Genomic DNA, 25608 nt, shown 5'->3' with positions numbered 1-25608 from the left:
TTGTCCCACTCTTCGTGACACCATGGAATATAGCCTGCCAGGCTCCTCTGTCCATGGGATTTCCCAGGCAAGAATATTGGAGTGGGTTGCCATTTCCTTCTCCAGGGTATCTTCCTGACCCAGGGACTGAACTCACAACTCCTGCATTGGCAGGCAGATTCTTTACCCCTGAGCCACTGGAGAAGCCCACATGAAAGAAAGTGAAAGTGTAGTCGCTCAGTTGTGTCTGACTCTTTGTGACCCCATGGACTGTAGCCCGCCAGGCTCCTCTGTCCATGGAACTCTCCAGGCAAGAATACTGGAATAAGTTATCATTCCCTTCTCCAGGGGATCTTCCCGACCCAGGTATCAAACCCTGGTCTCTAGAACTGCAGACAAATTCTTTATCATCTGAGTCACCCATACTACCTAGCAATAGATCAGTCATCTCTTGACACAGATTTAATATGGGAGTCGAACTATAATCATGTTTATTCATGCTGCTGGATTTGACCACCAACGAATCCCTTCACTTAATGGTTTTATTTTCTAACAAGAAAGAGCTTCTCAGACGAATCTTCTCTTCTGTGTCCCGGAGCCAGGGCACAACAGGCCTTCCTCTGGGAGATGCGGCCAGAAGCATACCCCCAGCCAGATCCTGAGGCCTTTCTTACCCTACACCTTCCTCGCCCTCCGCCCCCAGAAAATTCCCACACTGGCGTCAGTTGCCAGGGGGCCCCAGACCTCACATAGCAGCAGCAGCAGTGACCCCACTGGTGACAGCAAATGGCCCCAGGCCTTCATCCTTCCTTAGGATGGGAGGGGCAGAAGTCCCACCTGCCTGAATCCCCAAAGCCTCTCCCTCCAGGGAAGAGGGGCTCCCACTCTTGGCTTCAGTGGTTATTTTAGGCCCAAAGGCCTAAAAAAAATGTTCACACGTAAGGAAGCAACTCGGGGAGGGAGGGTGATGAGATGGGGGCTTCCTCTCCTTCTCAAGCAGCAGGCCCCCGGGGCAGGGCTCTTTCTCTTGGTTAGCAATTGGGGGGGGGGGGGGGGGCTGTCCTCCACGTCTGAGACACTCAGTCAACATAATCCAGAGGCAAAGGGCAATAAATGGGGGGGTTGGTTTATTCACCCAGCAAAGGCTCTGGCTTCCCAGGTGGCACTAGCGGCGAAGAATCCGCCTGCCAATGCAGGAGACGTGGGTCCGATCCCTGGGTCAGGAAGATCCCCTGTACTCCAGTATTCTTGCCTGGAGAATCCCCATGGACAGAGGAGCCTGGCGGGCTACAGTCCACAGGGTTACAAAGAGCCTGAGACAACTGAAGCAATTTTGCACACAGGCTCTGACAGTTTCTAAATGGCTGTGGCCTGGAGGAATGTATTTTGGGTTTTCTATGCCTCATGGCTGACAGCTTCGTGATAACTCTGTGTAAGAGGGAGCTGACGGAACAGAAGGCCAGCTGAGTCAGCAACGCTTCAGGTGTGATCCAGCTTGTGAGAGGCAGCATCAGCTGTCCCTGAGGACTTGCTAAAAAGGCCCACTTTTGACCCACGCTTGACCTACTGAACCAGAAATTCTGCCATCTGGGCTTTAGCCAAAGCATTGCGAGGTGCTCTGAAAAGGTGATTTTGGTGCATATGCTCCATTTGGAGAATCACCCCAGTGGAAGGCCTCTTACGATGGTGAGACCAGACCCGACTTCAGAGGCCCCGCAAGGCGGAAAGGAGCGGGAGGCTTCCGGGCCTCCTGACTCCCACAGAGTTCTTCAGCTCCTCCCCTCCCTCTTCCCCAAGCCCCCCGACCCTTCCTCAATCTCAACTCTTCCCCGATCGTTGGGGCTTCCCGGTTCCCCAGCTAGAGTTTCTCCATTGACCTGACTTAAGGTCTTCCCTTCCCATCACCACCCCAACCCCTGGCTGGCGGTCCCCGGCACATGCCAACCCCCAACTTCTCAGAATGTTTGGAGTCCCGTCCCCAACCCCCTCCGCCCTGCCTGCAACCCCGGCGACCCCGACCAGCCCGGCAGGGCCCCTCACCCCTCCCCGAACCCAACGGGCAGCTTAAGCCTCCGAGCCACCGCCGCTGCCGCCGCCGCCGCCGCCGACGTCTGGCCCCACGAGCAGCAGCGGCTGCGCATTTTTGCCCTTGTCGTGCCAACACACGTCGAAGAAGGGGTACACGGGCCCCGGCAGGCGCTCGTGGAAGGCGAAGAGCAGCTCCAGCGCGTCGGGGTCGCTGGCGTCGTAGAAGGAGAGGACGCCGTCGCCGAAGCTCAGGTAGATCCCGATGCGCGTGGGCCGCCTCTCCGGGGTGCGCAGCGCGCGCGGCTCCTTGGCTTCGACGTGAGCCTCCAGGATCTTGCCGTCGCGCAGCCCGAGCAGCCAGAGCCCCTGCGAGGGCACCGCGTGCAGCCGGCCGCGGCGACCGGCCTGAGCGCCGATCACGCCCAGCGCCCAGCGCGGCTTGTCGCCCACCTCCACCTCCCAGTAGTGCTCGCCCTCGGAGAGCAGCTGGTGCGTCACCACCGCCACCGCCTTGTCGAACTGGCGAGGGTCCTCTCCGGCCGGTGGCGCCTTCTGCTCCGAGCACTCCACGCGGCGGCCCGAGTTGGACAGCACCAGGCTCGGGTGGGCCGTGCTCGGGTCAAAGGTCAGCTCCTGCAGCGCTGCCACCAGAAGGAAGCGGGTCAGACCCTGCGGGTGGGCTTCCCTGCGAGCCTTCTCCCAACCCGCCTGTCGGGGGCGCAGCTCTTCTCATCCTCCCAGCATCTCTGGGCAGTGATCCCCGCCTCGGCTTACTGACTCGGGCCAAAGGCCACACCTCTCAAGGCTTCAGTTTGTTCAGCTGTAAAATGAGACCATAATTCCCTCCTTCCAGGGTTGTGGGGAGGACTAAGTGGATACAGGGCCGTGGCACTCACCATCTAAGGCCTTAGAGCAGGAGATAGTCAGGAAGCCTGGTCCTAAGCTAGTCTCAACCTCACCCCGCTGTGTGACCAAGTCAGGTTTGACCAGTCTCTGGGCCTTAGTCTTCTCTTAGCTAAAGCAGAGGTCCCTCCATTCCCCCCAGTGAGGCCAAGTATACATCTGCTGGAGCTCTAGCTCCCCGATGGCCTCTAGCTCTTGCAGAGAAGAGGATGAGTGAGCCCTTGGGTCTCCCCGGCCACAGGCCAGAGTCAGTGACCCCAGGGTTCCAGCTCCACAGGTCCTCAGCTCCCAGTTAGCAGGGGGTATCATCCCCACTGGCCAGCAGGGGCAGGGATGGTTCGTGAGTCATGCAGGGCTCAAACCCAGGCCCCAGCTTCACCTGTTGCCGGCAGTAGCATCCTTTCAGTAAGCAGGACTTACTGTCAGGACTTCCCTGGTGGTCCAGTGGCTAAGATTCTGCACTCCCAATGCAGGGCGCCTGAGGTTTGAGCCCTGGTTGGAGAACTAAATGCCACAGCCAGGAACTAAAGATTCCACATGCCACAGTGAAGATGGAAGAGCCTTCATGCCCCAGCTAAGATTCAGTGGCACAGCCAAAAACAAAGCAATGCCCTCTCCATGTCAATCACCCACCTGAAAACCCCATGCCCTTTAAAGTCCTTCTCTGAGCACAGGTTACAAGGGTGCTAACCCTGAGGGAAAGGGGCAGTGGGCACCTTCTAGGGTGACCTCCCCAGTTGGGATTGAGAGGCCTCTCTGTATGCGGCTGGGGCCTCCCATCAACCACACCATCACAAGCACAAACCCAGGGTGAGCCCCTCCCAGTACCTGGCATCAGAGCCCGGAACATCTTCCTCCACACCTGGAATTTGAAGTCATCTGAGATGATGGGCAGCTGGATGTCCAGACGGGCCGGTGGTGGTGACTCTGCCAGGATCTTCTGCAGCCTGGGGGTGGGGAGAGGGGAGGAAGGGTCGGTGGAGGGACTCCCTGGAAGAGGCACAGAGCTGGGGGAGGGCAGGGGCAGTGCCCAGAAGACAGGAGGCAGGAGCTGTGGTCAAGTTCCAGGATGTGCCCCCCATCACACCCTGGTTTAAAGCCCTTCTGTTTTCATTAGTTTGGAAAGATGAAAAAGGTGTGAGATGGATGGTGGTGATAGTTACACAACAATGTGAATGCCACTGTACTTAAAATGTACTCTTAAAAAAAAAAAACCAGGGTAAGATTTCCTGACAGTCCAATGGTTAGGACTCCACCCTTTCACTGCCGATCCCTGGTTGGGAAACTAAGATCCTGCAAGCCACGCAGGAGGGAAGAAAAATTGGTTAAAATGGTAAATTTTATGTTATGTATATTTTGTTGTTTTTGTTGTTTAGTCTCTAAGTTATGTCCAACTCTTTTGCGAGCCCATGGACTGTAGGAGATCAAACCAGTCAATCCTAAAGGAAATCAGTCCTGAATATTCATTTGGAAGGGCTGATGCTGAAGCTGAAACTCCAATACTTTGGCCACCTGATGCGAAGAGCTGACTCATTGGAAAAAAACACTGATGCTGGGAAAGATTGAAGGCAGGAGGAGAAGGGGACGACAGAGGACGAGATGGTTGAATGGCATCACTGACTCTATGGACATGAGTTTGAACAAGTTCCAGGAGCTGGTGATAGACAGGGAAGCCTGGCTTGCTGCAGTCCCTGGAGTCACAAAGATGGACACAACTGAGCAACTGAACTGAACTGGACTGCAGCCCATCAGGCTCCTCTGTCCATGGGATTTTCCAGGCAAGAATACTGGAGTGGGTTGCCATTTCTTCCTCCAGGGGATCTTCCTGACCCAGGGATTAAACCCACTCCCCCTGCATTGGCAAGCAGATTCTTTACCACTAAGCCAGATTTTACCAGAATTTTATCAAAATTTTGCCAAATTTTACCAGAATTTTTTCAAAGCCTTCTCTTGGGATAAGGTCTAGCTCCTACCCCCTTCACAGTTTGACCCCCTCCAGCCACACCAGCTTCATCTTCGCTTCCTCTTAGCAGTCTGCACTTGCTGTTCCCTCTGCCTCCAACGCTCTTCCACCAACCCTCTACTTGCATGCTATGTCGCTTCAGTCATGTCTGACTCTTTGCAACCCTATGGACAGTAGCCCACCAGCCTCCTCTGTCCATGGGATTCTCCAGGCAAGAATATTGGAGTGCGTTGCCATGCCCTGCTCCAGGGGATCTTTCCAACCCGGGGATCAAACCCACGTCTCTTACGTCTCCTGCATCGGCAGGCGGGTTCTTTACCACCAGCACCACCTGGGAAGCCTGTTCACTCCTTCAGCATCCAGCTCTAACGTGCACACCTTTGGAAAGCCTGGCCCCGCCACCACCCCCCCGAACAGCAGCACTGAGTGACGGCTGTGTCCCTGCCCGCATCTGTCTCCAGCACTGGTCTGGGAGGTCCCTGAGGACAAAGACGGGTCAAGTTCATGTCCACACAAAGGGCGGGGGAATCCCCATCGACTGAACGGGAGGAACCAGCCGGTGTCCCTGGCAGACAAGGGCAAGGTGGGAAAGCGGGCAGGGCCAGGCTGATCTCACCTGCTGGTCACCAGGCAGTATTTCTGGAAAGAGAGAAAAAGAGAATGGAGATGAGCAGGCAGTGGGGACACTGGGGGCTTCTGAGGCTGGGGCAGAACACAGAAATGCTGGGTGCGGGGTCAGGAAAAGTCAGAAAAGGCAAAGGAAACCCAGAATTCAAGGCCACCCCTAGCCCTTTACTGTATGAATTAGAAAAAACTACCGCCTTCCTCAAGAAACTAATTCTACCTGATAAAAAAGTATCCTAATAAAAATGCAGATCTACAACCTCTATGATACAAATAATGCCCTCTTAGATACAGCGTCCTTGTGCAGTGCTCCACCTAAACAAGCATAAGGGCCAACCTGGGGCGCACCCCTCCTCGGTCTGTGACCCTGGCTCATCCCTGCCTGTCTCTGGATCTCGGGGTCCCTATGTGACAACAGAATGAGGTCTCCAAAGCCTAAACCCTGGCTGAGGGCCAGAGGGAAGCCATCCAGTGCTCACCATGAGGAATTCTGTCTGTGGCTTGTCTGCCACCTCCTCCAGCACCTTCTCCATCTGCCGCAGCTGCTCCAGGTAAGAGTTCAGGCTCCCCAGCTCCCGCCTCAAGGCGACCCCCGCCTCACCCCGCACTCGCTCGGCTTCACGGTCCAAGGAGCCCTCCAGGGCAGCCAGGAACAAACGCATCTTGCCCAGCTGTTCCCCCACTGCCCCCCGGAACTGACGCACTGTCTCCTGGCGGGGGGGGGGGGGGAGCAGACAGGAAAGAGCATTTGACTGGGGGCCCCCAGCCTGGACCCCCAGTCCCCGGGCTCTGCTGGGACGAGTCCCTCACCTCCACTTCCAGCAGCTGATGCTCCAGCAGGGCCACGCTCTTCTCCTTCCGCATACATGCCTCCTGCAGCTGCATCTTCTGCTGTGGGAGCTGAGTCTGGTGGGGGGAGGGCAGATATAAAGAAGTGATGCTACCGCCCACCTCCCCCACCAAACCCACACCTCCCCGCCTTAACCCACCCTCTCTGGCTCAGCCTCAATGCCAGCTCCTCTTCCAGCCAGGCTGGTAACTTATCATTCCCCAAACACACTTGCTGGTCTCAGGCACTTGCCAGTACCGGTTCTGAGATCTGGAATGTCTCGCCCTCCATTGTCTGTCTCTGTTAAGTCCTCCCCAGCCTTGTCTTCCCTGATTGCATCCCCCCAGCAGGCAGCCCCTCAGCATAGATCTTTGGGAAGACGATGATCACAGATGTAGTTGGGTCTCCTCCCCCGGAGAGGTAAGGGCTTGGCACAATAGCGGGTTTCAGGGGTTAGTGGAGGATGTGTACAGGAGACAGGCAGCCTCTTCCTATTCCTGCCTTCACCCTGTACCTAAAAGCAGAATCTTAGCAAAACCCTCTAACCAGCCTCCCTGCACACTTGTAGGCTCTGAGGATAGTAGTGTAGTATGAGTTGCTCAGTTGTGTCCAACTCTTTGTGACCCCATGGACTGTAGCCCACCAGGCTCCTCTGTCCATGGAATCCTCCAGGCAAGAATACTGGAGTGGGTAGCCATTCTCTTCTCCAGGGGATCTTCCCAACCCAGAGATTGAACCCGGTCTCCTGCATTGCAGGTGGATCCCACGGCAGTGCATGGGATCAAGCATGGCCAAAAGCTTAAAAACAATGTCTTCTGCATGGACAAACCAAACAAACCTGTGGGCCAGCTCCTATTCTAGATCTTTCAGTTTGGGATCCTGAAATGCAGGCATAGGGGAGTTCCTAACACCTCCAGCCAAAGCCAATTTGCTGGGAGGTGCACGGCCCTGGAATCAAGACTGTTCCAGTCCTGTTGCCCTGACTTCCAACCTCAATTTTCCTCTTTTGCAGAATGGGAACGGTTATCCCCCACCTACCTTACCTGTGGTTTTTGGGACAAATTGGCAGCCTCTTCCCCACCTCCTCTAAAGGAAACTAGGAGACCCTCTAGGCACTGTTTGCTATGAGTCCTCACTGAAATTGGACCATGGGCTACTGTGGCCAGCTGCCAGGTCAGTCTCCATCCCCAGACATCTTCCAGGGCCACAACCCTGTCTGCTGCAGGGCAGCGTGGCCTTGGAGGCTGTCAGCCATCTAAGGTTCATGGGTGACAGGGCTGAGCCATGGGGACAAGCATGATGGCACCCTAGAGGCTGGGGGCTGAACAAAGAAGGCTCTTGGAGCATCCCCTGGTGAGGAGGTGTGGGGAACAGTGCTCAATGCAGTGCATGATGGGTCTCACCGAGAGGCTGGTGTCCTTCTACTCCGAGGCAAGCAGGGGGAGGCCGCATGACTTTGGGGGTTGTGAGTCCCTGGTTGCCCAGCAGATCCCATTCAACCACTCTTGAGTCTTGGCACGTGGTCTCCAGACCTCTTCCTCCCCAAGGACCCAGGTGTTCTGCCCTACCCCAGGTTTCTTGTCCCCCATGTGGCTCAGATGGTAAAGAATCTGCCTGCAATGTGGAAGTCATGGGTTCGATCCCTAGGTTGGGAAGGTTCCCGGAGAAGGAAATGGCAACCCACTCCAGTATTCTTGCCTGGAGAATTCCATGGACAGAGCAGCCTGGTAGGGTACAGTTCATGGGGTCACAAAGAGTCAGACACACTTTCAGTTTTCCCCCTCCTTCCAGGGATCTTTACTTCAGACCTCCAGCTACCCCCTCCCTGGGGCTTAGGGTGGACTGATGCAGACTCTGAAAGACTGTCCCAACCCGCCTGACCCTTTGAGGCTCCTGGGCTTTCTGGTGCCCCATTCCACCTCATGGACACTCTTCTCTTTTTGCAGATAAAGATGGGTGAGGATAGGAGTTCTAGGGTCACCAGCAGAGGGGAGCCTGGGTTGGGTGGGCTCCTGGGAGGTGGAGCCTCCTGCAGTTGCCTAGGAGACTACCAGCGAGCACCCCGAGGGACTGGCACTGCTGGAGCGGGAGGGACGGTGAGGCTGGGCCCCTGGAGGATTTGGTGGGCTTAAGGGCAGGGTCTACCCCATCTAGAAGCCTGGAGACCAAGGAGAAGTGTCTTGCAACGCTGACGTTTATGGGCAAAGATTACCACCACCACCACCACCCTCAACAGCCGCCTGGAGAAGAGAGTGGCAGCTTCTCCATCGCAGAGACCGTGGACTGCTCCAAGCCCCGGACGCCGCCTCCGCCAGGCCCTGCACCTGTCGTTTATTCTTCCAACAACCCTATAAATGGCTTCATGACATATCTCCCTGGGCCTGTGTATACACATACACTCCTGTAGCTCTACACGCGTGTGATCTGCCACACGTACGCCAGGGGAGCCAGCGTGTGCCTGCGTCTGCATTTGCCAGTGTCGGCATCCGCGGAGATGGCAAACCTCGGGGCGCGCACAACCGTGTGTGGAGTCTGGAGGCGTTCAGAACTTCCAGCTCCAACCACAAAAACAGCCTGCACCTGGGTCTCGGTACCACCCCGGGGCTGTGCACTGAGTTGCGTGCACAGGCGTGCCTTGGCCTCCCAGGTCCCTTTGGGTGAGGCTCCATCTGGTAACTGTCAGGCCATTACAAGTTTGGCAGCTCCAGGAGCGCGGGAGCGTGGCGGTCCCGGCCAACAAGGCCCCTCTTATCCAGGGCTACGCCCAGCAGCCAAGCCTGTTCGCGTGGGCCGCGGGCACCGACCCTGTCCTCCGCTCGGGCCCCAGCGAGGCAGACTCCGCTCTGCCGCTGCGCTCCTCCCGCATCCCCGCGTGCGCTCCAGCGGCCGCGCTCGTCTAGCCGAGGCCAGTCTCGGAGCGCTTCTTCCAGGCTCTGGTCTCCGCCAGGCTCCGCCTTCAGCTCATCTTCCCTAGCCCACCGCCCCGCCCGCGTCCCAGGCACCTCCAGGCGCCCCGGGCCCTGAAGCTCAGAGGCCGGATCGGCCCGACCCCGACCCGTCCAACCATCCCATCCGACCCGGATCCCCGCTGGAGGGGCCCGCACCTTGAGGCGCGCGTGGGCTTCGGCGGCCGGCAGCAGGCGGTGGCCGCGGTGAGAGCCGAGCGAGGCGCACACGCCGCACACGAGCGCGCGGTCCTGCTCGCAGTAGATGCTCAGCGGGTCCAGGTGCTCCTCGCAGTGGCCCTGCGGCACCTGCGCCAGCCCCTCCACCAGGCGCGCCAGCTGCAGGTTGGTGCTGAGCGCCTGCGGCCGCGTGGGGGCCTGGCAGCTCGGGCAGAGCACCGTGCCGTCCGCCGCCGGCTCTCCGGCCACGCGGCTCAGGCAGGCGCGACAGAAGCTGTGGCCGCACTCGGCCGTCACGGGCGCGTCGAACAGCTGCAGACACAGCGGGCAGGACAGCTCCTGGTGCAGGAGGCCGGGCGCGGCCGACATGGCGGGCCTGCGTGGAGGAGGGGTCTGTCAGGGAGACCCGGTCGGGGGCCGCGCCCCGGGCCCAACCTCTAGAGGCCTCTCATCTCACACACAGAGGGACCCTGGCTCAGGCCAAGGGGAGAAAGGGAAACTCCCTTTCAGGCCCAAAGGCAGTCTCACCGCAGTTCTCAGCCCCAGCCCCTGTCAGGGACCTGGCTCAACCCCCACCGTTCCTAAACTTGAGGCTGGCTTTCCAACACCGTCCTACCCCCAAGTGTCTTTCCCCTGACTTGGCCCCTGGCCTCAGCCCCAACCCCAAATTCTCCAGAGTCCCTGCCCTCTCCTCTTCTCTCCTGCCTCCAGGACTCGCAGCAAGCCCCTGTCCCCCTGTCCCTCCCCTTCCCCTTCTCCCCAGCCACCATCCCCCACCAGGACCCCAGGACTCACAGGTCTGGTTGGAGGTCTTGGCTAAAAAGAGACTCCCAAGAGGCCCAGTCAAGGTCAAGCCTAACTGTAGGCGGCTCAGAGCTGTGTCTGAAGAGAAGCAAGTACCAAGCTCAGAGCAAGGATGGTGATGGGTGCACGGTGAATAGCAGACAGACAGACCCTCCCAGGCTGAGCCCCAGGACTATATATAGCTTGCCTGGCCCATCCCCTCTCATCACTTCTGGAAACCGCTCTAAAAGTGAGGACTGAGCGGTCAGCGGACAAGCGTCACATGGTAGGGCCACCTGTCCTGGCCCATCACACTCTGCTGTCCCCGGCCCAGCCTGGAGCCAGAACTCAGAGCTAGCAGAGAGACAGGGCCTCTGAAACCACAGAAAAGACAAACATGATTGGAAGGAGTCTCCGCTTGCTCCCCAACTTCACCATTTCCAGCCTCCCCTCTTCCCTGCCTGTGGCCCCCTCCCCAGCTTATCACCCACTTATTCCCCAAACTTAAGGCATGGAGTGGCACAGGACAGAATCTCCTCCAACCCCTAAAGCTTTCCTTCCTGCAGGACTGAGGGGAGGGTCTTTCCCCATTTGGAGTCTCCAGTGCTCAGCACAAGCCCTGGGGCCACGTGGGCCTCCCTAAGTGCTCAGGAAAGGAATGACAGAGGGACAGTTGAATTAATGAATGAACAAAATCCAGAGCCGGAGGTCGAAACTCAACCCTGCTCTGGGAGCCTCAAGGCTTATCCTTCAGATCTCAGTGTAAATTGCATTCAGCATAAAAACCAAAGTCCTCTTAACCTGTTCATCGCTCACCTCTCCCCCTGCTCACTCCAGCCTTGCCCTTTGCACTTCTAACCCCTCTGCATGGAACATTCTTGAAAACCCTGTTATTGGAAGCTGCTGCATAGCAAGGGAGCTCAGCTTGATGTTTTGTGAAGACCTGGAGGGGTAGGATGAGGGGATGGGAGGGCAGCTCAAGAGAGAGGGGATGTATGTATAGTTAGAGCTGATAAACTTTGTTGTACAGCAGAAACTAACACATTAAAATATAAATAAAACACAGTTATGGCGTGACCACCTCCCCCCCCCCCCCAGATCATTCCCCCATGTCACCATTTTCAGTGGGGCTTTTCCTAACTCCCTGATTTTAAATCTCACATCTTCCTTCCTCAATTTATTTTTCTCCATAACATTTATCACAATCTGACACATACATATTTCATTTGTTAGTTTCTTGTCTTGTCTTCTCCTACCAGAAGATAATTTTTGTTCACTGCTCCTCTCCAACTTCCAACAAAGTCTGGGGCACACGGCAGTTGCTCAGTAAACACTCAATGAATGAATAATCACAAGGACTCACTCTGTCCTTCTCTTCTGACCTCTCAGCCTTTTCCTGGACTTATTTCCCCCTCGACCACTCTCTGTCTCTGTTAGTCTGAGTTTCCATAACAGTCAGATCAATTGTCCCACGAGAGTAACCAGACACCCCCACCATAGGTGAGAAACAAGGTGGAATTATTTCCCCTGATTATAAAGGAGGAGGCAGCTGTCCCCTGCTCCCCTTCTTCAAGGTCATCACACTTCAACTTTTTGGCAAGTAAATAAATCTCCACAGAAGCCAGAGAGCTCCTAGCACACCTTCTCTTTTGTGACTAACCTCTTAAGTTCTGCGGCTCATTCCTTCTTTTTTTTTAGTTAATTATTTGGCTACATCGGGTCTTGGCTGCTGCATGCCAGAATCTTCCGTTGCATCATTTGGAATCTTAAATTATGGCGCACTTTAGATGTGGTGCTTGGACTTAGTTGCTTCGCAGCATGTGGGATCTTTCTCCTGGAGGAGGAAATGGCAACCCACTTCATTATTGTGCCAGGAAAATCCCATGGACAGAGGAGCCTGGGGGGGGCGGGTGGTGGGTACAGTCCACGGGGTCGCTAAGAGTTGGACACGACTGAGTGACTGAACACACACACACAGATGGGATCTTAACTCCCCAACTAGGAATCAAACCCATGCCCCCTGCACTGTGAGACAGTTTCTTAACCACTGGACCACCAGGGAAGTCCCTCATTCCTTAAACACTTGCATGTTAAGTTCTTGCATGTTGCATGCTGGCCATCTTAGGAAGCTGCTCCAGGCTTCCTGGTACCTTGGGGGATTAATCTGGGAACTTTGTTCAGGCTGTAATCATTTGGGTGTCTCAGGAAGAGATAAGTGAGGTTTTATGATTCTTTTGGATCAGAGCAATTAACTATATTAATAGCTGTATTATATAGCACCATCCTTATGGCAGAAAGTGAAGAGGAACTAAAGAGCCTCTTGATGAAAGTGAAAGAGGAGAGTGAAAAAGTTGGCTTAAAACTCAACATTCAAAAAACTAAGATCATGGCGCTGGTCCCATCACTTCATGGCAAATAGATGGGGAAACAATGGAAACAGTGAGAGATTTTATTTTCTTGGGCTCTTAAAATCACTGCAGATGGTGGTTGCAGCCACGAAATTAAAAGACGCTTGCTTCTTGGAGGAAAAGCTATGACCAACCTAGACAGCATATTAAAAAGCAGAGACATTACTTTGCCAACAAAGATCCATCTAGTTGAGTAGTTATATATGGATGTGAGAACTGGACCATAAACAAAGCTGAGCGTCAAAGAATTGATGGTTTTGAACTGTGGTGTTGGAAAAGACTCTTGAGAGTCCCTTGGACTGCAAGGAGATCCAACCAAGTCCATCCTAAAGGAAATCAGTCCTGAATATTCATTGGAAAGACTGATGCTGAAGCTGAAACTCCAATACTTTGGCCACCTCATTCGAAGAACTGACTCATTGGAAAAGCCCCTGATGCTGGGAAAGATTGAAGGCAGGAGGAGACAGGGATGACAGAGGATGAGATGGTTGGATGGCCTCACTGACTTGATGGACATGAGTTTGAGCAAGCTCTGGGAGTTGGTGATGGACAGGGAAGCCTGGCATGCTGCAGTCCATGGGGTTGCAAAGAGTCGGACACGACTGAGCAAATGAACTGAACTGAACTCAATTAACTATATACATGACTACAGATTTAATTCTCCTGGTTATGTGAGTAGCCATAGGGAAATAGGGTGGTAGGGCTTTTTCCCAGAACCCTGAGAAATCCAAGAAAGTTCCACTTCTCCAAACAGGAAGCAGGTGGAGATGAGCGCACACCTGCAGCATCTTTCAGCTACAATATAAGGATAAGTAGGATAATAAACCCTCATGCCTGGAAGTTTGTTATGAGGATGAAATTATTATCTGGATGAATAAAAAACTAAATAGGTAGTAAACTGAATGAACACCGAGGAGAGTGTTCTGGCACCAAGGATTTAGGAAGCTATGACTGCCACTCTGTGTGTGTGTGTGTGTTCAGTGATGTCCAGCTCTTTGGGACCCCATGGGTTGTAGCCCGTCAGGCTTCTCTGTCCATGGGATTTCCCAGACAAGAATACTGGATGGACTAGGTTGCCATTTCCTCCTCCAGGGGATCTGCTCGACCCAGGGATTGAACCCTCATCTTTTGCATCTCCTACATTGGCAAGCAGATTCTTTACCACTAAGCCACCTGGGAAGCCCCCTGACGACTGTCCCTACAACATTCAAATCTTGACTGCTCTTTCCTCATTGTGTGACCTTGGGCAAGTCATTCAACCTGATTTTCTCATCTGTAAAATAGGGATCACATCAGGATTACTATCAAGACTATTGGATTGTTATGAAGATTCAACAGGCCAATTCATAGAAAACTTTTTGAACAATGTCAGGCCCATACAAAATGTTCAGTATTGTTGACATTGATATTATTACAATTATTACTATTAATTTTTCCAATGTATCTTCCTTACACTCCAGTAGGGTCAGTAACACCATCCCCACATCACTGATTGGGAAACTGAAGCTAAAAAACTGTAACAATGACAAAAGCACAGACTCTGTACTAGCCCTGTTCCAAGAAGTACACAATTCTTAATCCATTTATAACCTCATAACAATCCCATCATTGCTCCTATCTTAACTGAAGCCATGAGGCACAAAAAGATTAAATGCCTTGCCCCATGTCTTGGCAGTCTGTGGTCCTTCTGGCCCCAGGGGTGCAATCTGGCTCCAGCAATCAAAGAATTACTTCTGTTGGGGGCAAGGGGGTCAGGTCACACCCAGGAAACATCTTACCAACCCCAGCTGGTCTGGCTTAGTGCAGGGGGCAAGAAGCTTGGCCTGAGGTGAGACCTGGTGGTTCTTTCCTGCCAGGAGTCAAAGCTCAGAACTCTGAGTACTTCCCCCAGAAAAGGAGGGTCAAGGGAGCAGGGATTCCCATGGCTTCCCAGAGAGTTGCCCAGGACTCCTATCCCCCATCCCCACAAGGGAAAGCCACCCTTCAATCTCCAAGAACAAGCCCGCTCTGGGTCTACCTCCTGGGGGTTCCCTAGAGAAGTCACTGTTCTCAGAGCACCAATACCTGTGGCCTGGTGAGTGCAGACTCCAGAGAAGGGCTGTGACCACAGAGTCACACAGAGAAGAGGCAGAGGACTTGGGAGCCAAATCTGAAAGGGTCTGATGCCCCTTGTCACTTGTTTTTCCCACTATTCCAGGGTCTTCTGAATGTGCTCTCTAAGTTTCTGGAGCATTCTGCCAAGTGGAGAATAGTAACATTATCCTTTCTAGTATTGCAACATCTGCCCTCCTAAGGGCGTGTCGGACAGTGTAGAGGAGGCTTATGTTCCCAGATGCATTATCTCTCTAAGCAATCTATCATTTTTTTGTCATAAACATACAATTTTTTTTTCCCTTTTTATTGGAGTATAGTTGCTTTACAATGTTGTGTTAGCTTCTGCCGTACAGCGAAGTGAATCAGCTGTATGTATACAAACATCCTCTCGGATTTTTGGATTTTCTTGCCATTTAGGTCACCACAGAACACTGGGTAGGGCTCCCTCTGCTATACAGTAGGTTCTCGTTAGTTATCTATTTTATACATAGTAGTGATTACCCTTCCCACTTAGTATCCATACTTTTGTTCTCTACGCCTGGGTCTCTATTTCTGCTTTGCAAATAAGTTTATCTATACCATTTTTCTAGATTCCACATATATGCGTTAAGATATACTTGTTTTTCTCTTTCTGACTTACTTCATTCTGGGTGACCATCTCTTGGTCCATCCACATCTCAGCAAATGGCACGATTTTGTTCCTTTTATGGTTGAGTAATATTCCATTGTATATATGTACCACCTCTTCTTTATCCATCCCTCTGTTGGTGTACGTTGAGGTTGCATTGCAATTTGTCAATTTTTGAAAACAAAAGTGGTACTTTTAGGACGTAGTTTGGAATTTGAGCCCAGGAGTCAGGTGGCTCCATCTGTATTCCCTCATGTTACCACCAGGGCAGGCTTCCAGAGGGCTTTCTGAAAACTTGTTTCCTCCTCTGTGTAGGGGGATAGACACACATACCTCATGGGGCTGTTGGGAGGATTAAATGAGGTTATGCATGTTAATTGTTTAGCACATGCCTGGAATATAGTAAATTTGAAAAATGGAACCTACTGTTACTTAATCTTCTACAGCACCTACCATGAGGTTGAGTATATAGGAGATCTTTAATACTATTTTTTTCTTAATTTTTAAAGTTTTTATTTTTTACTGACGTATAGTTGATTTACAATGTTTCAGATGTACAGCAAAGTGATTCAGTTACATGTGTGTGTGTGTGCATGTGCATGCATTTGTGCTCAGTCGTGTCTGACTCTTTCGACCCCCTGGATGAAGGATAGGCGTCTATGATTCTAGACTCTCGGATTCGTTTGTCATTTCATGAAGTCTCATTGAGGTGGAATCTGTTCAAAGTCTTGTGCTGCCTGCTGTGGACCTGAAAGAATGTTCAAGGAGCCCTCCGTCTGGTGAGGAAAGCAGAGAGACCAGACACTGTATGACAAACAGTGAGAAAGGGGTCATGGGGTCGCCAGCCAGTGTGGCCAAGGAATAATTCATTTCGCACAGAGAGGACAGAAAAGCCAACTGGGAATAGCAGACAGAGGCCAGGCCCAGAAGCCAGCCAGCCAACCTGCATGATCCCTCAGTTATGTGACCTTGGGCAAGTCCTCCAACCTCTCTGAGCCTCTTCTCACTTGTACAATAGGGCCACTGTTCCCTATCCCAAGGGGACTGTTGGAAGGCTGAGAAATACTGCATGTGAAGGATCACAGACTATATACAGGGCTCATTTTTTTTTTATTTCTTAGACAAAGTGACTCCTGATGCATGTTGGAGGAGAGCAGGAACATATCACGCAGACCAGGAGGGAAAAGAGGCCAAGCAGAGAGCAACTGCTACACATGCAGAGGTCCAGAGGCCAACGGTGCTGCTGAGGCCGTTAGCGAGAGCCGTAAAGGCCAAGCCAGAGAGCTTGGACTTGATTCTGGGGGCACTGAGGAGGTCATATGAGGTTTTCAAGCAGAGGAGGGACACGATCAATATGTGGACTAGGAAGATGTAGCCTTCTGGCCACAGTGCACAAAAATCAGTGAAGAGGCTCAGGGAACACTGGCTTCTGGACCATAAGTGCCACCCATGGTGAGGATACTGGTACATAGTACTCCCCAGTCCAGCCCATGGAGGGCAGCATGCACAGGGATGGGGAGCAGGCCCTGCTACTCTGCCAGAAGCTCTTGAATACAACGTGTTGCACATAAACACAGCCTCAGTCATTTCTTCATTCAGCACATCTTCACTGAGCATCTGCTGTCTCAGGCACTCTTTTTTTAAATCAAACTCTATTTTATTTTTAATTCATATTTGGCTGTGCTGGGTGTTTGTTGCTGCTCGTGGGCTTTCTCTAGTTGTGGCAAGCAGGGGCTAGTCTCTAGTTGTGGCAAGCAGGGGCTAGTCTCTAGTTGTGGCAAGCAGGGGCTAGTCTCTAGTTGTGGCCAGCAGGGGCTATTCTCTAGTTGCTGTGCGTGGGCTTCTCCTTGCAGTGACTTCTCTTGTTGCAGAGCCCGGGCCTGAGAGCACATGGGCTAGCTGCCTGCAGCGCGTGGAATCTTCCCAGACCAGGGATGGAACCGTGTCCCCTGAATTGGCAAGTGGATTCACCACGGGACCCCCAGGAAGTCCTCCCAGGCACTCTCTTGATGCTGAAGATTCATCAGTGAACCAGGCAAGGTCCCTGCTCTCCTAGAACTCATGTTTTGGTGGGGAGATGGGTCCCCATTAAGTGAATAAATGTCTAATAATGTCAGGATCACAGCACTAGGAGGAATGGCAATCGTTACAACCCAGCTGAGAGGGGGAAATGTAGGATTCCCATACCCACCTAGGAAAGACAGCCAGGATTAAAACTGGAGACTGTATGGCTTCAAGCCCACAGCAGTGAAAGCGTCAAGTCCTAACCACTGGACTGCCAGGGAATTCCCAAAACTGCCTCTTTTTGAAGAGCTTGTGTGTAAGGTAGGGCTTCCCTTGTGGCTCAGCTAGTAAAGAATGCACCTGCAATACAGAAGACCTGGGTTCGATCCCTGGGTTGGGAAGATCCCCTGGAGAAGGGAACGTCTCCTCACTCCAGTATTCTGGCCTGGAGAATTCCATGGACTGTATAGTCCATGGGCGTCACAGAGTCAGACACGACTGAGTGACTTTCACTTTCACTCTGTGGAAGGTACACCTTTAGTTACTGGTATCTCCCTTGAGCCATGAGGCCTATTCCACTCATTACTGATCCCACAAAAAAATTATTGAGCTCCTATAGGCCCAGCACTGTTCTGGATGCTGCATATTATAACAATGAGCTGGACAAGCACATTTACAGCCTGTCAGGGAAGTCTGATACTAAACAAATACACAGAGCTAGTTGCAATTTAGTCACAATTGTTATAAAAGTTACAAATAAGTAGCAGGTGTTTTGAATTGGAGAGCGTCTGAACTTGGTCTCCAGAGAAAGTAACATTTACCTTAAGACCTAAAATCTGAAAGTTTGTTAGACAAAGAGTGAGGGAAGAGAGTTTCGGGTGAAGGGAATAGCATATGCCAAGGCTTGGAGAAGCAAAGGACCCTGGTACATTTGCGGAACTGAAAGGACAATGTAGCCGGAACTCAGAGACGGAATTGGGGCAGGATGTGGTACAAGACAGGCTGGTGTGGTCCACAGGGGCAGGGCAGCAGGGCCCTCCCAGCCACGTGAAAGGCAAGTGAACGGTTCCAGCCTCGGCTTGGCCTCCAATGCCAGCCCACACCACCTTGCATGTATTCTTCTGGGTCAAGTCCCTTGACCCCAGAATGACTCTCTACCCATGACTTTCCCTTCAGTAAAGAATTTTCTCAACCATTACAAGTGTCTCTTGTCATCAATCCCCAAGAAATTCAGTTTCTGGGGGACCAAATCCTAGCTCTCCCAGGAAGTATTTGGCAAGGTTTCAGACACCATCAGGCTTCCCTGGTGTCTCAGATGGTAAAGAATCTCCCCTCAATGTGGGAGACCCGAGTTCACTCCCTGGGTCAGGAAGATCCCCTGGAGAAGGGAATGGCTGCCGGGTGGGCTACAGTCCATGGGGTCGTAAAGTGTTGGACATAAATGAGCAACTAACACACTTTTTTCAGGCACCATCAGGTAGCCCATGTTATGTTGGAATATTTACAAAGTGGACAAAGGAGTGTTATCATCCCCATTTTGTAGATCAGGAAACTGAGGCTCAAAGAGAGAAAACACACATAGTTACCTCTGCCCTCTTTTTGACACGTCATTTCTGCCCAGTTTGTGGAATTTGGGAAGCTACCTGGTTCTGGCTGTTAGGGTTCTGATTCTATGACATGTGAGTGGGGATGCTAAGATTTAGGGAAACGGAGATTTCAGGGCTCTAAAATTCCATGATTCAAAGCCCTGATGCCCCAGTAAACCAGGTTCCTGATCTGGCTAGCTAGTCCAAGCCTAGAGAGGCAGGCACCACCCATGAGCCCTTTTCCACTGGTCTCCTGGGTCACTCCTCAGAGATCAGCCAAAGAACGCGATCTGGGCACCCCCCCCCCCCCCTTAGATCAGCCAAAGGATGCGATCTGGGCGCCCCCCGATGGCCAGGAGAGGATGGGAAGGCGCAGGGTAGTCGGAAGTCTTAACCCAGGGCAACGTTCTGGGGCAGAGACAGGAATTGGGAGAAGGCGGGGAGTTTCTGGTCCCGCCCCAGAGCAGGCTTTCCAAACGGCAGACACCCAGAGTGAGCGGAAGTGGCGGCTGCAGCGGAGGACCCCGGAGACATGGGGTGCACGCGCGATGCCATCCTGGATGCGCTAGAGAACCTGACCGCAGACGAGTTCAAAAAGTTCAAGATGAAGCTGCTTTCAGTGCCGCTGCGGGAAGGCTTTGGACGCATCCCCCGGGGGACCCTGCTGCCCCTGGACGCCGTGGACCTCACCGACAAGCTCGTCAGTTACTACCTGGAGGCTTACGGCGCCGAACTTACGGCGCTTGTGCTTCGCGACATGGGCATGCAGGAGGTGGCAGAGCAGCTGCAGGAGGCCATGAGCAAGGGTAAGCGCGCCCCCGCCACACTCCCCGAGGTCTAGGCCAGTCTCCCCTCATCTGCACCCTCCTCCCAGCCCCAACTTTTGCCTCTCCTGGCGCTTTCACTTCCTGTTCCTCCTACCCCTTCATAAAAGCTTCTCCTGCGAGGGAGGCTTCCCGCCCTGGGTACTGACCTTGGCTTCCGGGCGGAGACTTCAGAAAGACTTGGAGACACCATTGAACATTTTCTTACAGGCCCTAGAAACGTGCCAGCTGAGGTCAGGGCCCCTCTCCAGAAGACAGCCAAGCCAGGTAAGGCCTTCAATCCCTGACCTCACCTACCTGGGCACCTCACCAGCCCCGCCCCACCGCACCCCTGCACAGCCTAAATCTGTTGTCAGGGCCAAGAGCATTCAGGGCGTGCAGTTAGGCCAACTCTTCCCACTCACCTACTCACACTCCTGGGGCCAAGTCTGGCTGAAAAGGAGGTAAGGTTAAGCGCATCCCACTCTATGTAGGTCCTGTTGAGCCCTGCCCCTTAGGGTTGCATTCAGGGCAATTTGAAGGAAAAGTGTTCAAGAGGGACAGACAGGCTCCAGTGCCCACCCTGGGTGCCAGCTTTGCCCCTCTCCTCCCTCTCACCCCAGGACTACACTTTGTGGACCAGCATCGGGCAGCCCTCATTGCACGGGTCACAGTCGTGGATGGGGTGCTGGATGCCCTGTACGGGAAGATCCTGACAGAGGATCAGTACCAGGCAGTGCGGGCGGAGCGCACCAGTTCGGACAAGATGAGGAAGCTCTTCAGCTTTGCTCCAGCCTGGAACCTGGCCTGCAAGGATCTGCTCCTCCAGGCCCTGAGGGACAACCACCCCTACCTGGTGGACGACCTGGAGCAGAGCTAAGGCGCCTTCTCCAGCAATGGCTCCCACATACCACCCCTGGCTGTTCCAGCCAACTTATCTGGAGTCTCTGATTTTCTCATACACAATACATGAAAATCCCACTTGTACGTGGTGTGTTTTCCTACTTGCAGCCTGGAAGCACATGTGGGCCTGAGCTACATATCCAAGCGCAGGACAGCAAGCTCCCCAAACACTTCACCCTTCCCGCCTCAGTCACATGGAATAGTCCCTCACTCACCATTTGGTGGCTCCTTCGATGCCACCCTAAAGGGTCTGCCCTTGAGACGTATGAACTGTGAGTCAACCTTGTGGCCAACGTCTAAAAATTAAAATAGGTATGAACAAAGGGCCTGGAATTGTGGGGGGCTGGATTTGACAAGGAAGTCTGGCATCCCGAAGTCCATGGGGTCACCAAGAGTCAGACACAACTAGGGACTGAACAAGATCTGACAGATGCATTTAGAAACAGACTGGTCTACAAAGCTTCTCTTTTTCATAGGGAAAAAACTGCAAAATTAGAGCCATTTTCAGGAGAAATGATATGAGTATCGTCTAAACAGAACACAAAGCAAGTATTCCTAGGGTTCCTTCAGGCATAGACACCAGTGGGCTTGGCTGCTCCCTCCCACCCCATGCCAAAAGGGATTATAGGTTACACTTTGCCCAGAAAACAAGCCAAACACAAAAGCAAAACTTCAGGAAATGACTTCCAGCAGCTGTTTCTTCTCTTGATGGAATTGTGTCAACAAAAGAAAATAGTATTTACTTCTAGAAAACAGCACCTTAAGGAGTCTTTCCAGAGGCTGTTACGGAACCAGCATCCTAAGACCACATCCTGGGTACACTTTGCACCCCAATTCTTTCTGGCTTGGAGGGGTGGATGCAAAGCAACAGGCAGACACCAAAGTCAGATAGTCCATACACAGGAGTCAGATCATCAGACTTGGGGATCCAGGTATGACAGTCCAGGGTGTGCCATTCACAATGATACACCAGTGCAGAATGAACAAAGCCATATGACGGCTCACTTGGAATACCCTCCCTAGACACAAGAACTAGTAAATGCAGTGTTTATTCTCCACGCCCACCCCACCCCCACCACACACACACACACACACACAGAGTCTGTGAAACACAGTCTGTTTCCCTACTCTGATTGCCGAATCACTAGAGCAACAGGAGAAAACAAGTGGTTTGCTGTAGGAGGACGCTACCAAGAAGCTAAGCTAATGACCACTGTCAAGGCTATGCAGTCACGTGAGATTGCTCCTAATGCTATTTAGGACTCCAAGAGGAAAGCCGAGCTTCCCCCAGTGTCCCCCTCAGTCCCAACACTCAGGACCCCATGGACTCATCTTCTGTCGCTAGCCACCCCATAAAATGAATGCAGGTGCTCCCCATTCCACCTCAGCCCATTTCTGCCAAGTCTTCTTAAATCTATAAACCAAGCTTTATTCAACCTGAGATGTGTGTTCACTTATGTTCTACAAGGACCTTACCATTTCCCAAACCGGAAGTTGTCTTCCTTTTACTATGCCTATACCCTGACATATGCCAACAGCCGCAGCCTAACCAGAAAACAAGAAACCCTACCACGTTCCGTAAGGCCCAGATGTAGTCATTCTTCCAGCTTACATCCAAACACCTTCCTTTTCAACTTCACTGCCCCCATCTGGTTTATTCCTTCATGTCTTACCCACAACAGGCCTCCTGACCTCCCTGCTTCTAGTCAAACACCGTCAAGGGCCTGAGTGATCAAAACTGATGATGGAAATGGACTCCCTCCTAACACTAGGACACCTGAGCCCGCCCTCCAGCCTGACCCTGAGTGACTCCATCCAAGCTCTCCTACCTTTGTCACACACCCCCGAATCCCAATACTGCTTCCTCACACTCCATGCCCTACCTAGCACACGCTGGTCCCTTAGACCTGGACACCTTGAAACCAGCCCCCGGTCCTAGCGTGCCCACAGGCGGCCTTCCTCTGGGCTCCAGTGGCGCGCCCACCTAGTGTCCCTGTGGTAAAGCGAACCAGTCATATTTCTACACTGGACTCCCCCGTTACAGTCAGCTTCCCCCAAAAAACATCTTTTCAACCTGTGTCATGCTTTGAATTTGAAAAATAATAAACAGCAGTTACTGTGTATGTCTAGTATCTAATAGGTAGTTTTTTTTTAAAGACTTCATAGAAACTTAATGTTTCGGAGATGGAGCCATAGCTAACACTTCCCTGCACAGCAGATGCTCAGAGCAGCTACAAAATCCAGTGCAGGCCTGAGGCAAGACAAGGTTCTAAGAAATGGCTCCCCTAAGTTGAAAGATTTCTTGGGGGCTTTATTTTTCCTTTTTATTGGGGTGGGGAGGGAGGGAGAGTAGGGTGAGGCTCAGAGTTCTACCAGCCACAGCATACTAGTTAAGGGCACTTCTACAGCCAAACAATATTCAAATCTCTGGTCCACCTCACTCACCAGTTATGAAACTTAAGGTCAGTTTGTACCTCAGCATCTCCAGCTATAAAGTAAGGCTAACAGGACATAATTCATCACCTAGCAGCAACTGGCCCACAAAGAGCACCCATTAGTGTCAACAGGGATCTCCAGGATACTTTTGTTCGTAGTTCATGGCTTCAACAAGCACCTGAAAAAATGGACATTTTCTGCCCAAACCTCTAAGCATCACAAGACTGAAAAAAGAGCAGACGGAACAAATAGTCTATGTTCGCTGGGCCTGTGCTAACTAGAAAATCCCATTTGCAGGGCCCAGCCTTCCCTGAGTGACCTTTTTCTTGGGTCCTGGCTCAAACTGTCAACAGAGAAAGTTTTATACAAAATCAAGTTCCCCTTCACAGAGAAGGTGGGGAGGAGGGTGGGATGAGCAGATGAGTCCCTGCAGAACTTCAGAGTCTGGCTCTAAGAGTGTGCTGCTCAAACAGCACCATCAACATTGCTAGAGAACTTGTGCCCCACGGGGACCTACAAGCTGAATCAGAACCCACTGCCAAGTGATTCAGGTGCATATCCAACTTAAGACACACATAGCCAGAGAGGATTTTGCTTTGCCCCTTGGTCAGACTGCCAAGGTTTGCAGAAGCAAGCCTTCCTCGTGGCTCCGATGGTAAAGAATCTGTCTGCAACACAGGAGACCCGGGTTTGATCCCTCGGTCAGGAAGATTCCCTGGGTAAGGAAACGGCAACCCACTCCACAATTCTTGGCTGGAGAATCCCAATGGACAGAGGAGCCTAGCTGGCTACAGGCCATGGGGTTGCAGAGTCACAAACTACTGAGCAACTACACTGTCACTTTTTTCCTTCCCATGTAGGGATTTGGCTTGCTAGTGGCTCAGACAGCAAAAAATCTGCCTGCAATGTGGGAGACCTGGGTTTGATACCTGGGTCGGGAAGATCCCCTGGAGAAGAGAATGGCTACCCACTCCAGTGGGCTTCCCTGGTAGCTCAGCTGATAAAAAAATCCACCTGGAGACCCCGGTTCAATTCCTGGGTTGGGAAGATGACCTGGAGGACGGAACAGCTACCCACTCCAGTATTCTTGCCTGGAGAATAGCCATGGGCAGAGGAGCCTGGCGGGCTACAGTCCATGGGGTCACCAAGAGTCAAGACATGACTGAACAACTAAGCATACATACACCCATTCCAATCTTGCCTGGAGAAGTCCACGGACAGAGGAGCCTGGTGGGTTACACCCCATGGGGTCAGAGTCTGACAGGACTGACAGACTAACACTTTTCACTTTCATTCAGGCAGAGAGCACAAAGGATGGGGCCACTCCCCTTCTAATTCTGGGAAACAAAACAAAATACCCATGGCTGATGTATGGCAAAACCCATTACAATATTGTAATAATCCTCCAATTAATTTTTTAAAAAATAGCCACCAGGCTAACTCTAAGACAAGTTCTTAACGCTGAGCGGGCTGCACTCCAGAGCCCCAAGGACCCTGCGGGAACTACAGGGAAGCAGCACGGATGCAATACTGTCCCCCGCCCCCCCCCCCCCCCCCGTGGCACGGCTGCAGGGCGCGGTCTGGACAGCCTGGCTCCCTGCTCCCCTTCCCTCTTCTCCCCGCTTGGCAGTCTCCATCCAGAACCACCTGAGCCTGGCTCCCCGCTACACACAGGAATCTCCAATCAGACCCCATAGTCCCAGCTCCTCCTCGGTTTCCAATCTCCATGTTGGTGGCTCTCAATTGTCCTTCCTGTTCAAAGAACCCTCCTCACTAGCACCATTACCCCAATTTAAGGTTAAGACCACAATCCAACAAAGAACACAATCCATCCAGAGCACTGTTCCCAGACCCAATCTCATGACACTTCTGTTCCTGCCTCTAGAGTGTTAAGTTTTTAACCAACAAGGACCGACCTATGTATAGTAGAGGGAACTCTGCTCAGTGATGTCCCAGCCTGGATAAGAGGAAAGTTTACGGGAGAATGGATACGTGCACCTAAAATTGAAGCTACACTTCAATATAAAAATATATATATATAGAAGCAATTTTAGATTCAATGGTCTCCTAAAACTCTAACAGCCAACACCATAAGGATTAGGAGCCAAACAACTTCTACAAGCCCAGAAGTCAAACCTGATGGGAAGTTCCACCTGACACTACTTCCTCAGCTCTTATATACCCAGCAGCTCGAAGATCACTGCATGGGGGAGGTGAACGAGATTTTTGTGGAAACCTGTTGTCTAAAATGATTAACAACACAAAAAGTTAAAGATGGAGAGTCAAAGTTTTGAGGGCCCAAAGGTAGGAGAAGTATGAGTTCTAGAAAGGCTGGAGTGGAATGGCTGCGATGGACCTACACTGAGCCTGAGACTACAGGCAGGTAAGACCTGGTAGGAAACCCCTGGTAGGGAACTCCCTGGCAGTCCAGTGGTTAAGACTCCATGCTTCCACTGCAGGAGGCACATGTTCGATTACAGGTCAGGGAACTAAAATCCTGCACAACTCATGG

The 25608-nt window shown here is 52.4% G+C and overlaps 2 protein-coding genes across 5 annotated transcripts; one reads left to right on the top strand and one right to left on the bottom strand.

Moving 5' to 3' along the window:
- Positions 1-1956: 1956 nt before the first annotated feature.
- TRIM72 (tripartite motif containing 72) lies at positions 1957-20064 on the bottom strand. Of its 4 annotated transcripts, none has more exons than XM_061153293.1 (9): positions 19928-20064; positions 11895-12068; positions 10247-10333; positions 9431-9827; positions 6308-6403; positions 5977-6207; positions 5490-5512; positions 3739-3857; positions 1957-2648 (listed from the first exon to the last, which is right to left on the bottom strand). In XM_061153293.1, the coding sequence occupies exons 4-9, from the start codon at positions 9818-9820 to the stop codon at positions 2044-2046; spliced, it is 1464 nt and encodes a 487-aa protein (XP_061009276.1). In that variant the 5' UTR covers positions 9821-9827; positions 10247-10333; positions 11895-12068; positions 19928-20064; the 3' UTR covers positions 1957-2043. The 4 variants fall into 4 exon arrangements, with proteins under 4 accessions (XP_061009276.1, XP_061009277.1, XP_061009278.1 ...); XM_061153294.1 differs by lacking the exon at positions 19928-20064 and adding an exon at positions 14707-14883; XM_061153295.1 differs by lacking the exons at positions 10247-10333; positions 19928-20064 and adding an exon at positions 14707-14876.
- On the top strand, positions 19413-20744 carry LOC133063656 (apoptosis-associated speck-like protein containing a CARD). Its single transcript, XM_061153297.1, has 3 exons — positions 19413-19760; positions 19989-20045; positions 20381-20744. The coding sequence occupies exons 1-3, from the start codon at positions 19487-19489 to the stop codon at positions 20635-20637; spliced, it is 588 nt and encodes a 195-aa protein (XP_061009280.1). The 5' UTR covers positions 19413-19486; the 3' UTR covers positions 20638-20744.
- Positions 20745-25608: the final 4864 nt, after the last annotated feature.

This window comes from Dama dama, chromosome 10, assembly GCF_033118175.1.
Source record: "Dama dama isolate Ldn47 chromosome 10, ASM3311817v1, whole genome shotgun sequence".
Classification (NCBI taxonomy): Eukaryota; Metazoa; Chordata; class Mammalia; order Artiodactyla; family Cervidae; genus Dama; species Dama dama.
The sequence above is the reverse complement of the archived record's forward strand: the minus strand, read 5'-3'. Positions and strand labels throughout refer to the sequence as shown.

What these genes read in the sequence shown, in the direction of transcription:
- LOC133063656 (XM_061153297.1), top strand. Translation starts at nt 19,487, where the DNA reads ATGGGGTGCACGCGCGATGCCATCCTGGATGCGCTAGAGAACCTGACC. An exon ending in GCAGGAGGCCATGAGCAAGG is followed by an intron (nt 19,761 to 19,988) that starts GTAAGCGCGCCC and finishes ATTTTCTTACAG; the next exon opens with GCCCTAGAAACGTGCCAGCT. An exon ending in CCAGAAGACAGCCAAGCCAG is followed by an intron (nt 20,046 to 20,380) that starts GTAAGGCCTTCA and finishes CTCTCACCCCAG; the next exon opens with GACTACACTTTGTGGACCAG.
- TRIM72 (XM_061153292.1), bottom strand. Translation starts at nt 19,971, where the DNA reads ATGGTGTCTCCAAGTCTTTCTGAAGTCTCCGCCCGGAAGCCAAG. An exon ending in CACAGACAGAATTCCTCATG is followed by an intron (nt 5,513 to 5,976) that starts GTGAGCACTGGA and finishes CTCTCTTTCCAG; the next exon opens with AAATACTGCCTGGTGACCAG. An exon ending in GTTCCGGGCTCTGATGCCAG is followed by an intron (nt 2,649 to 3,738) that starts GTACTGGGAGGG and finishes TTCTGGTGGCAG; the next exon opens with CGCTGCAGGAGCTGACCTTT.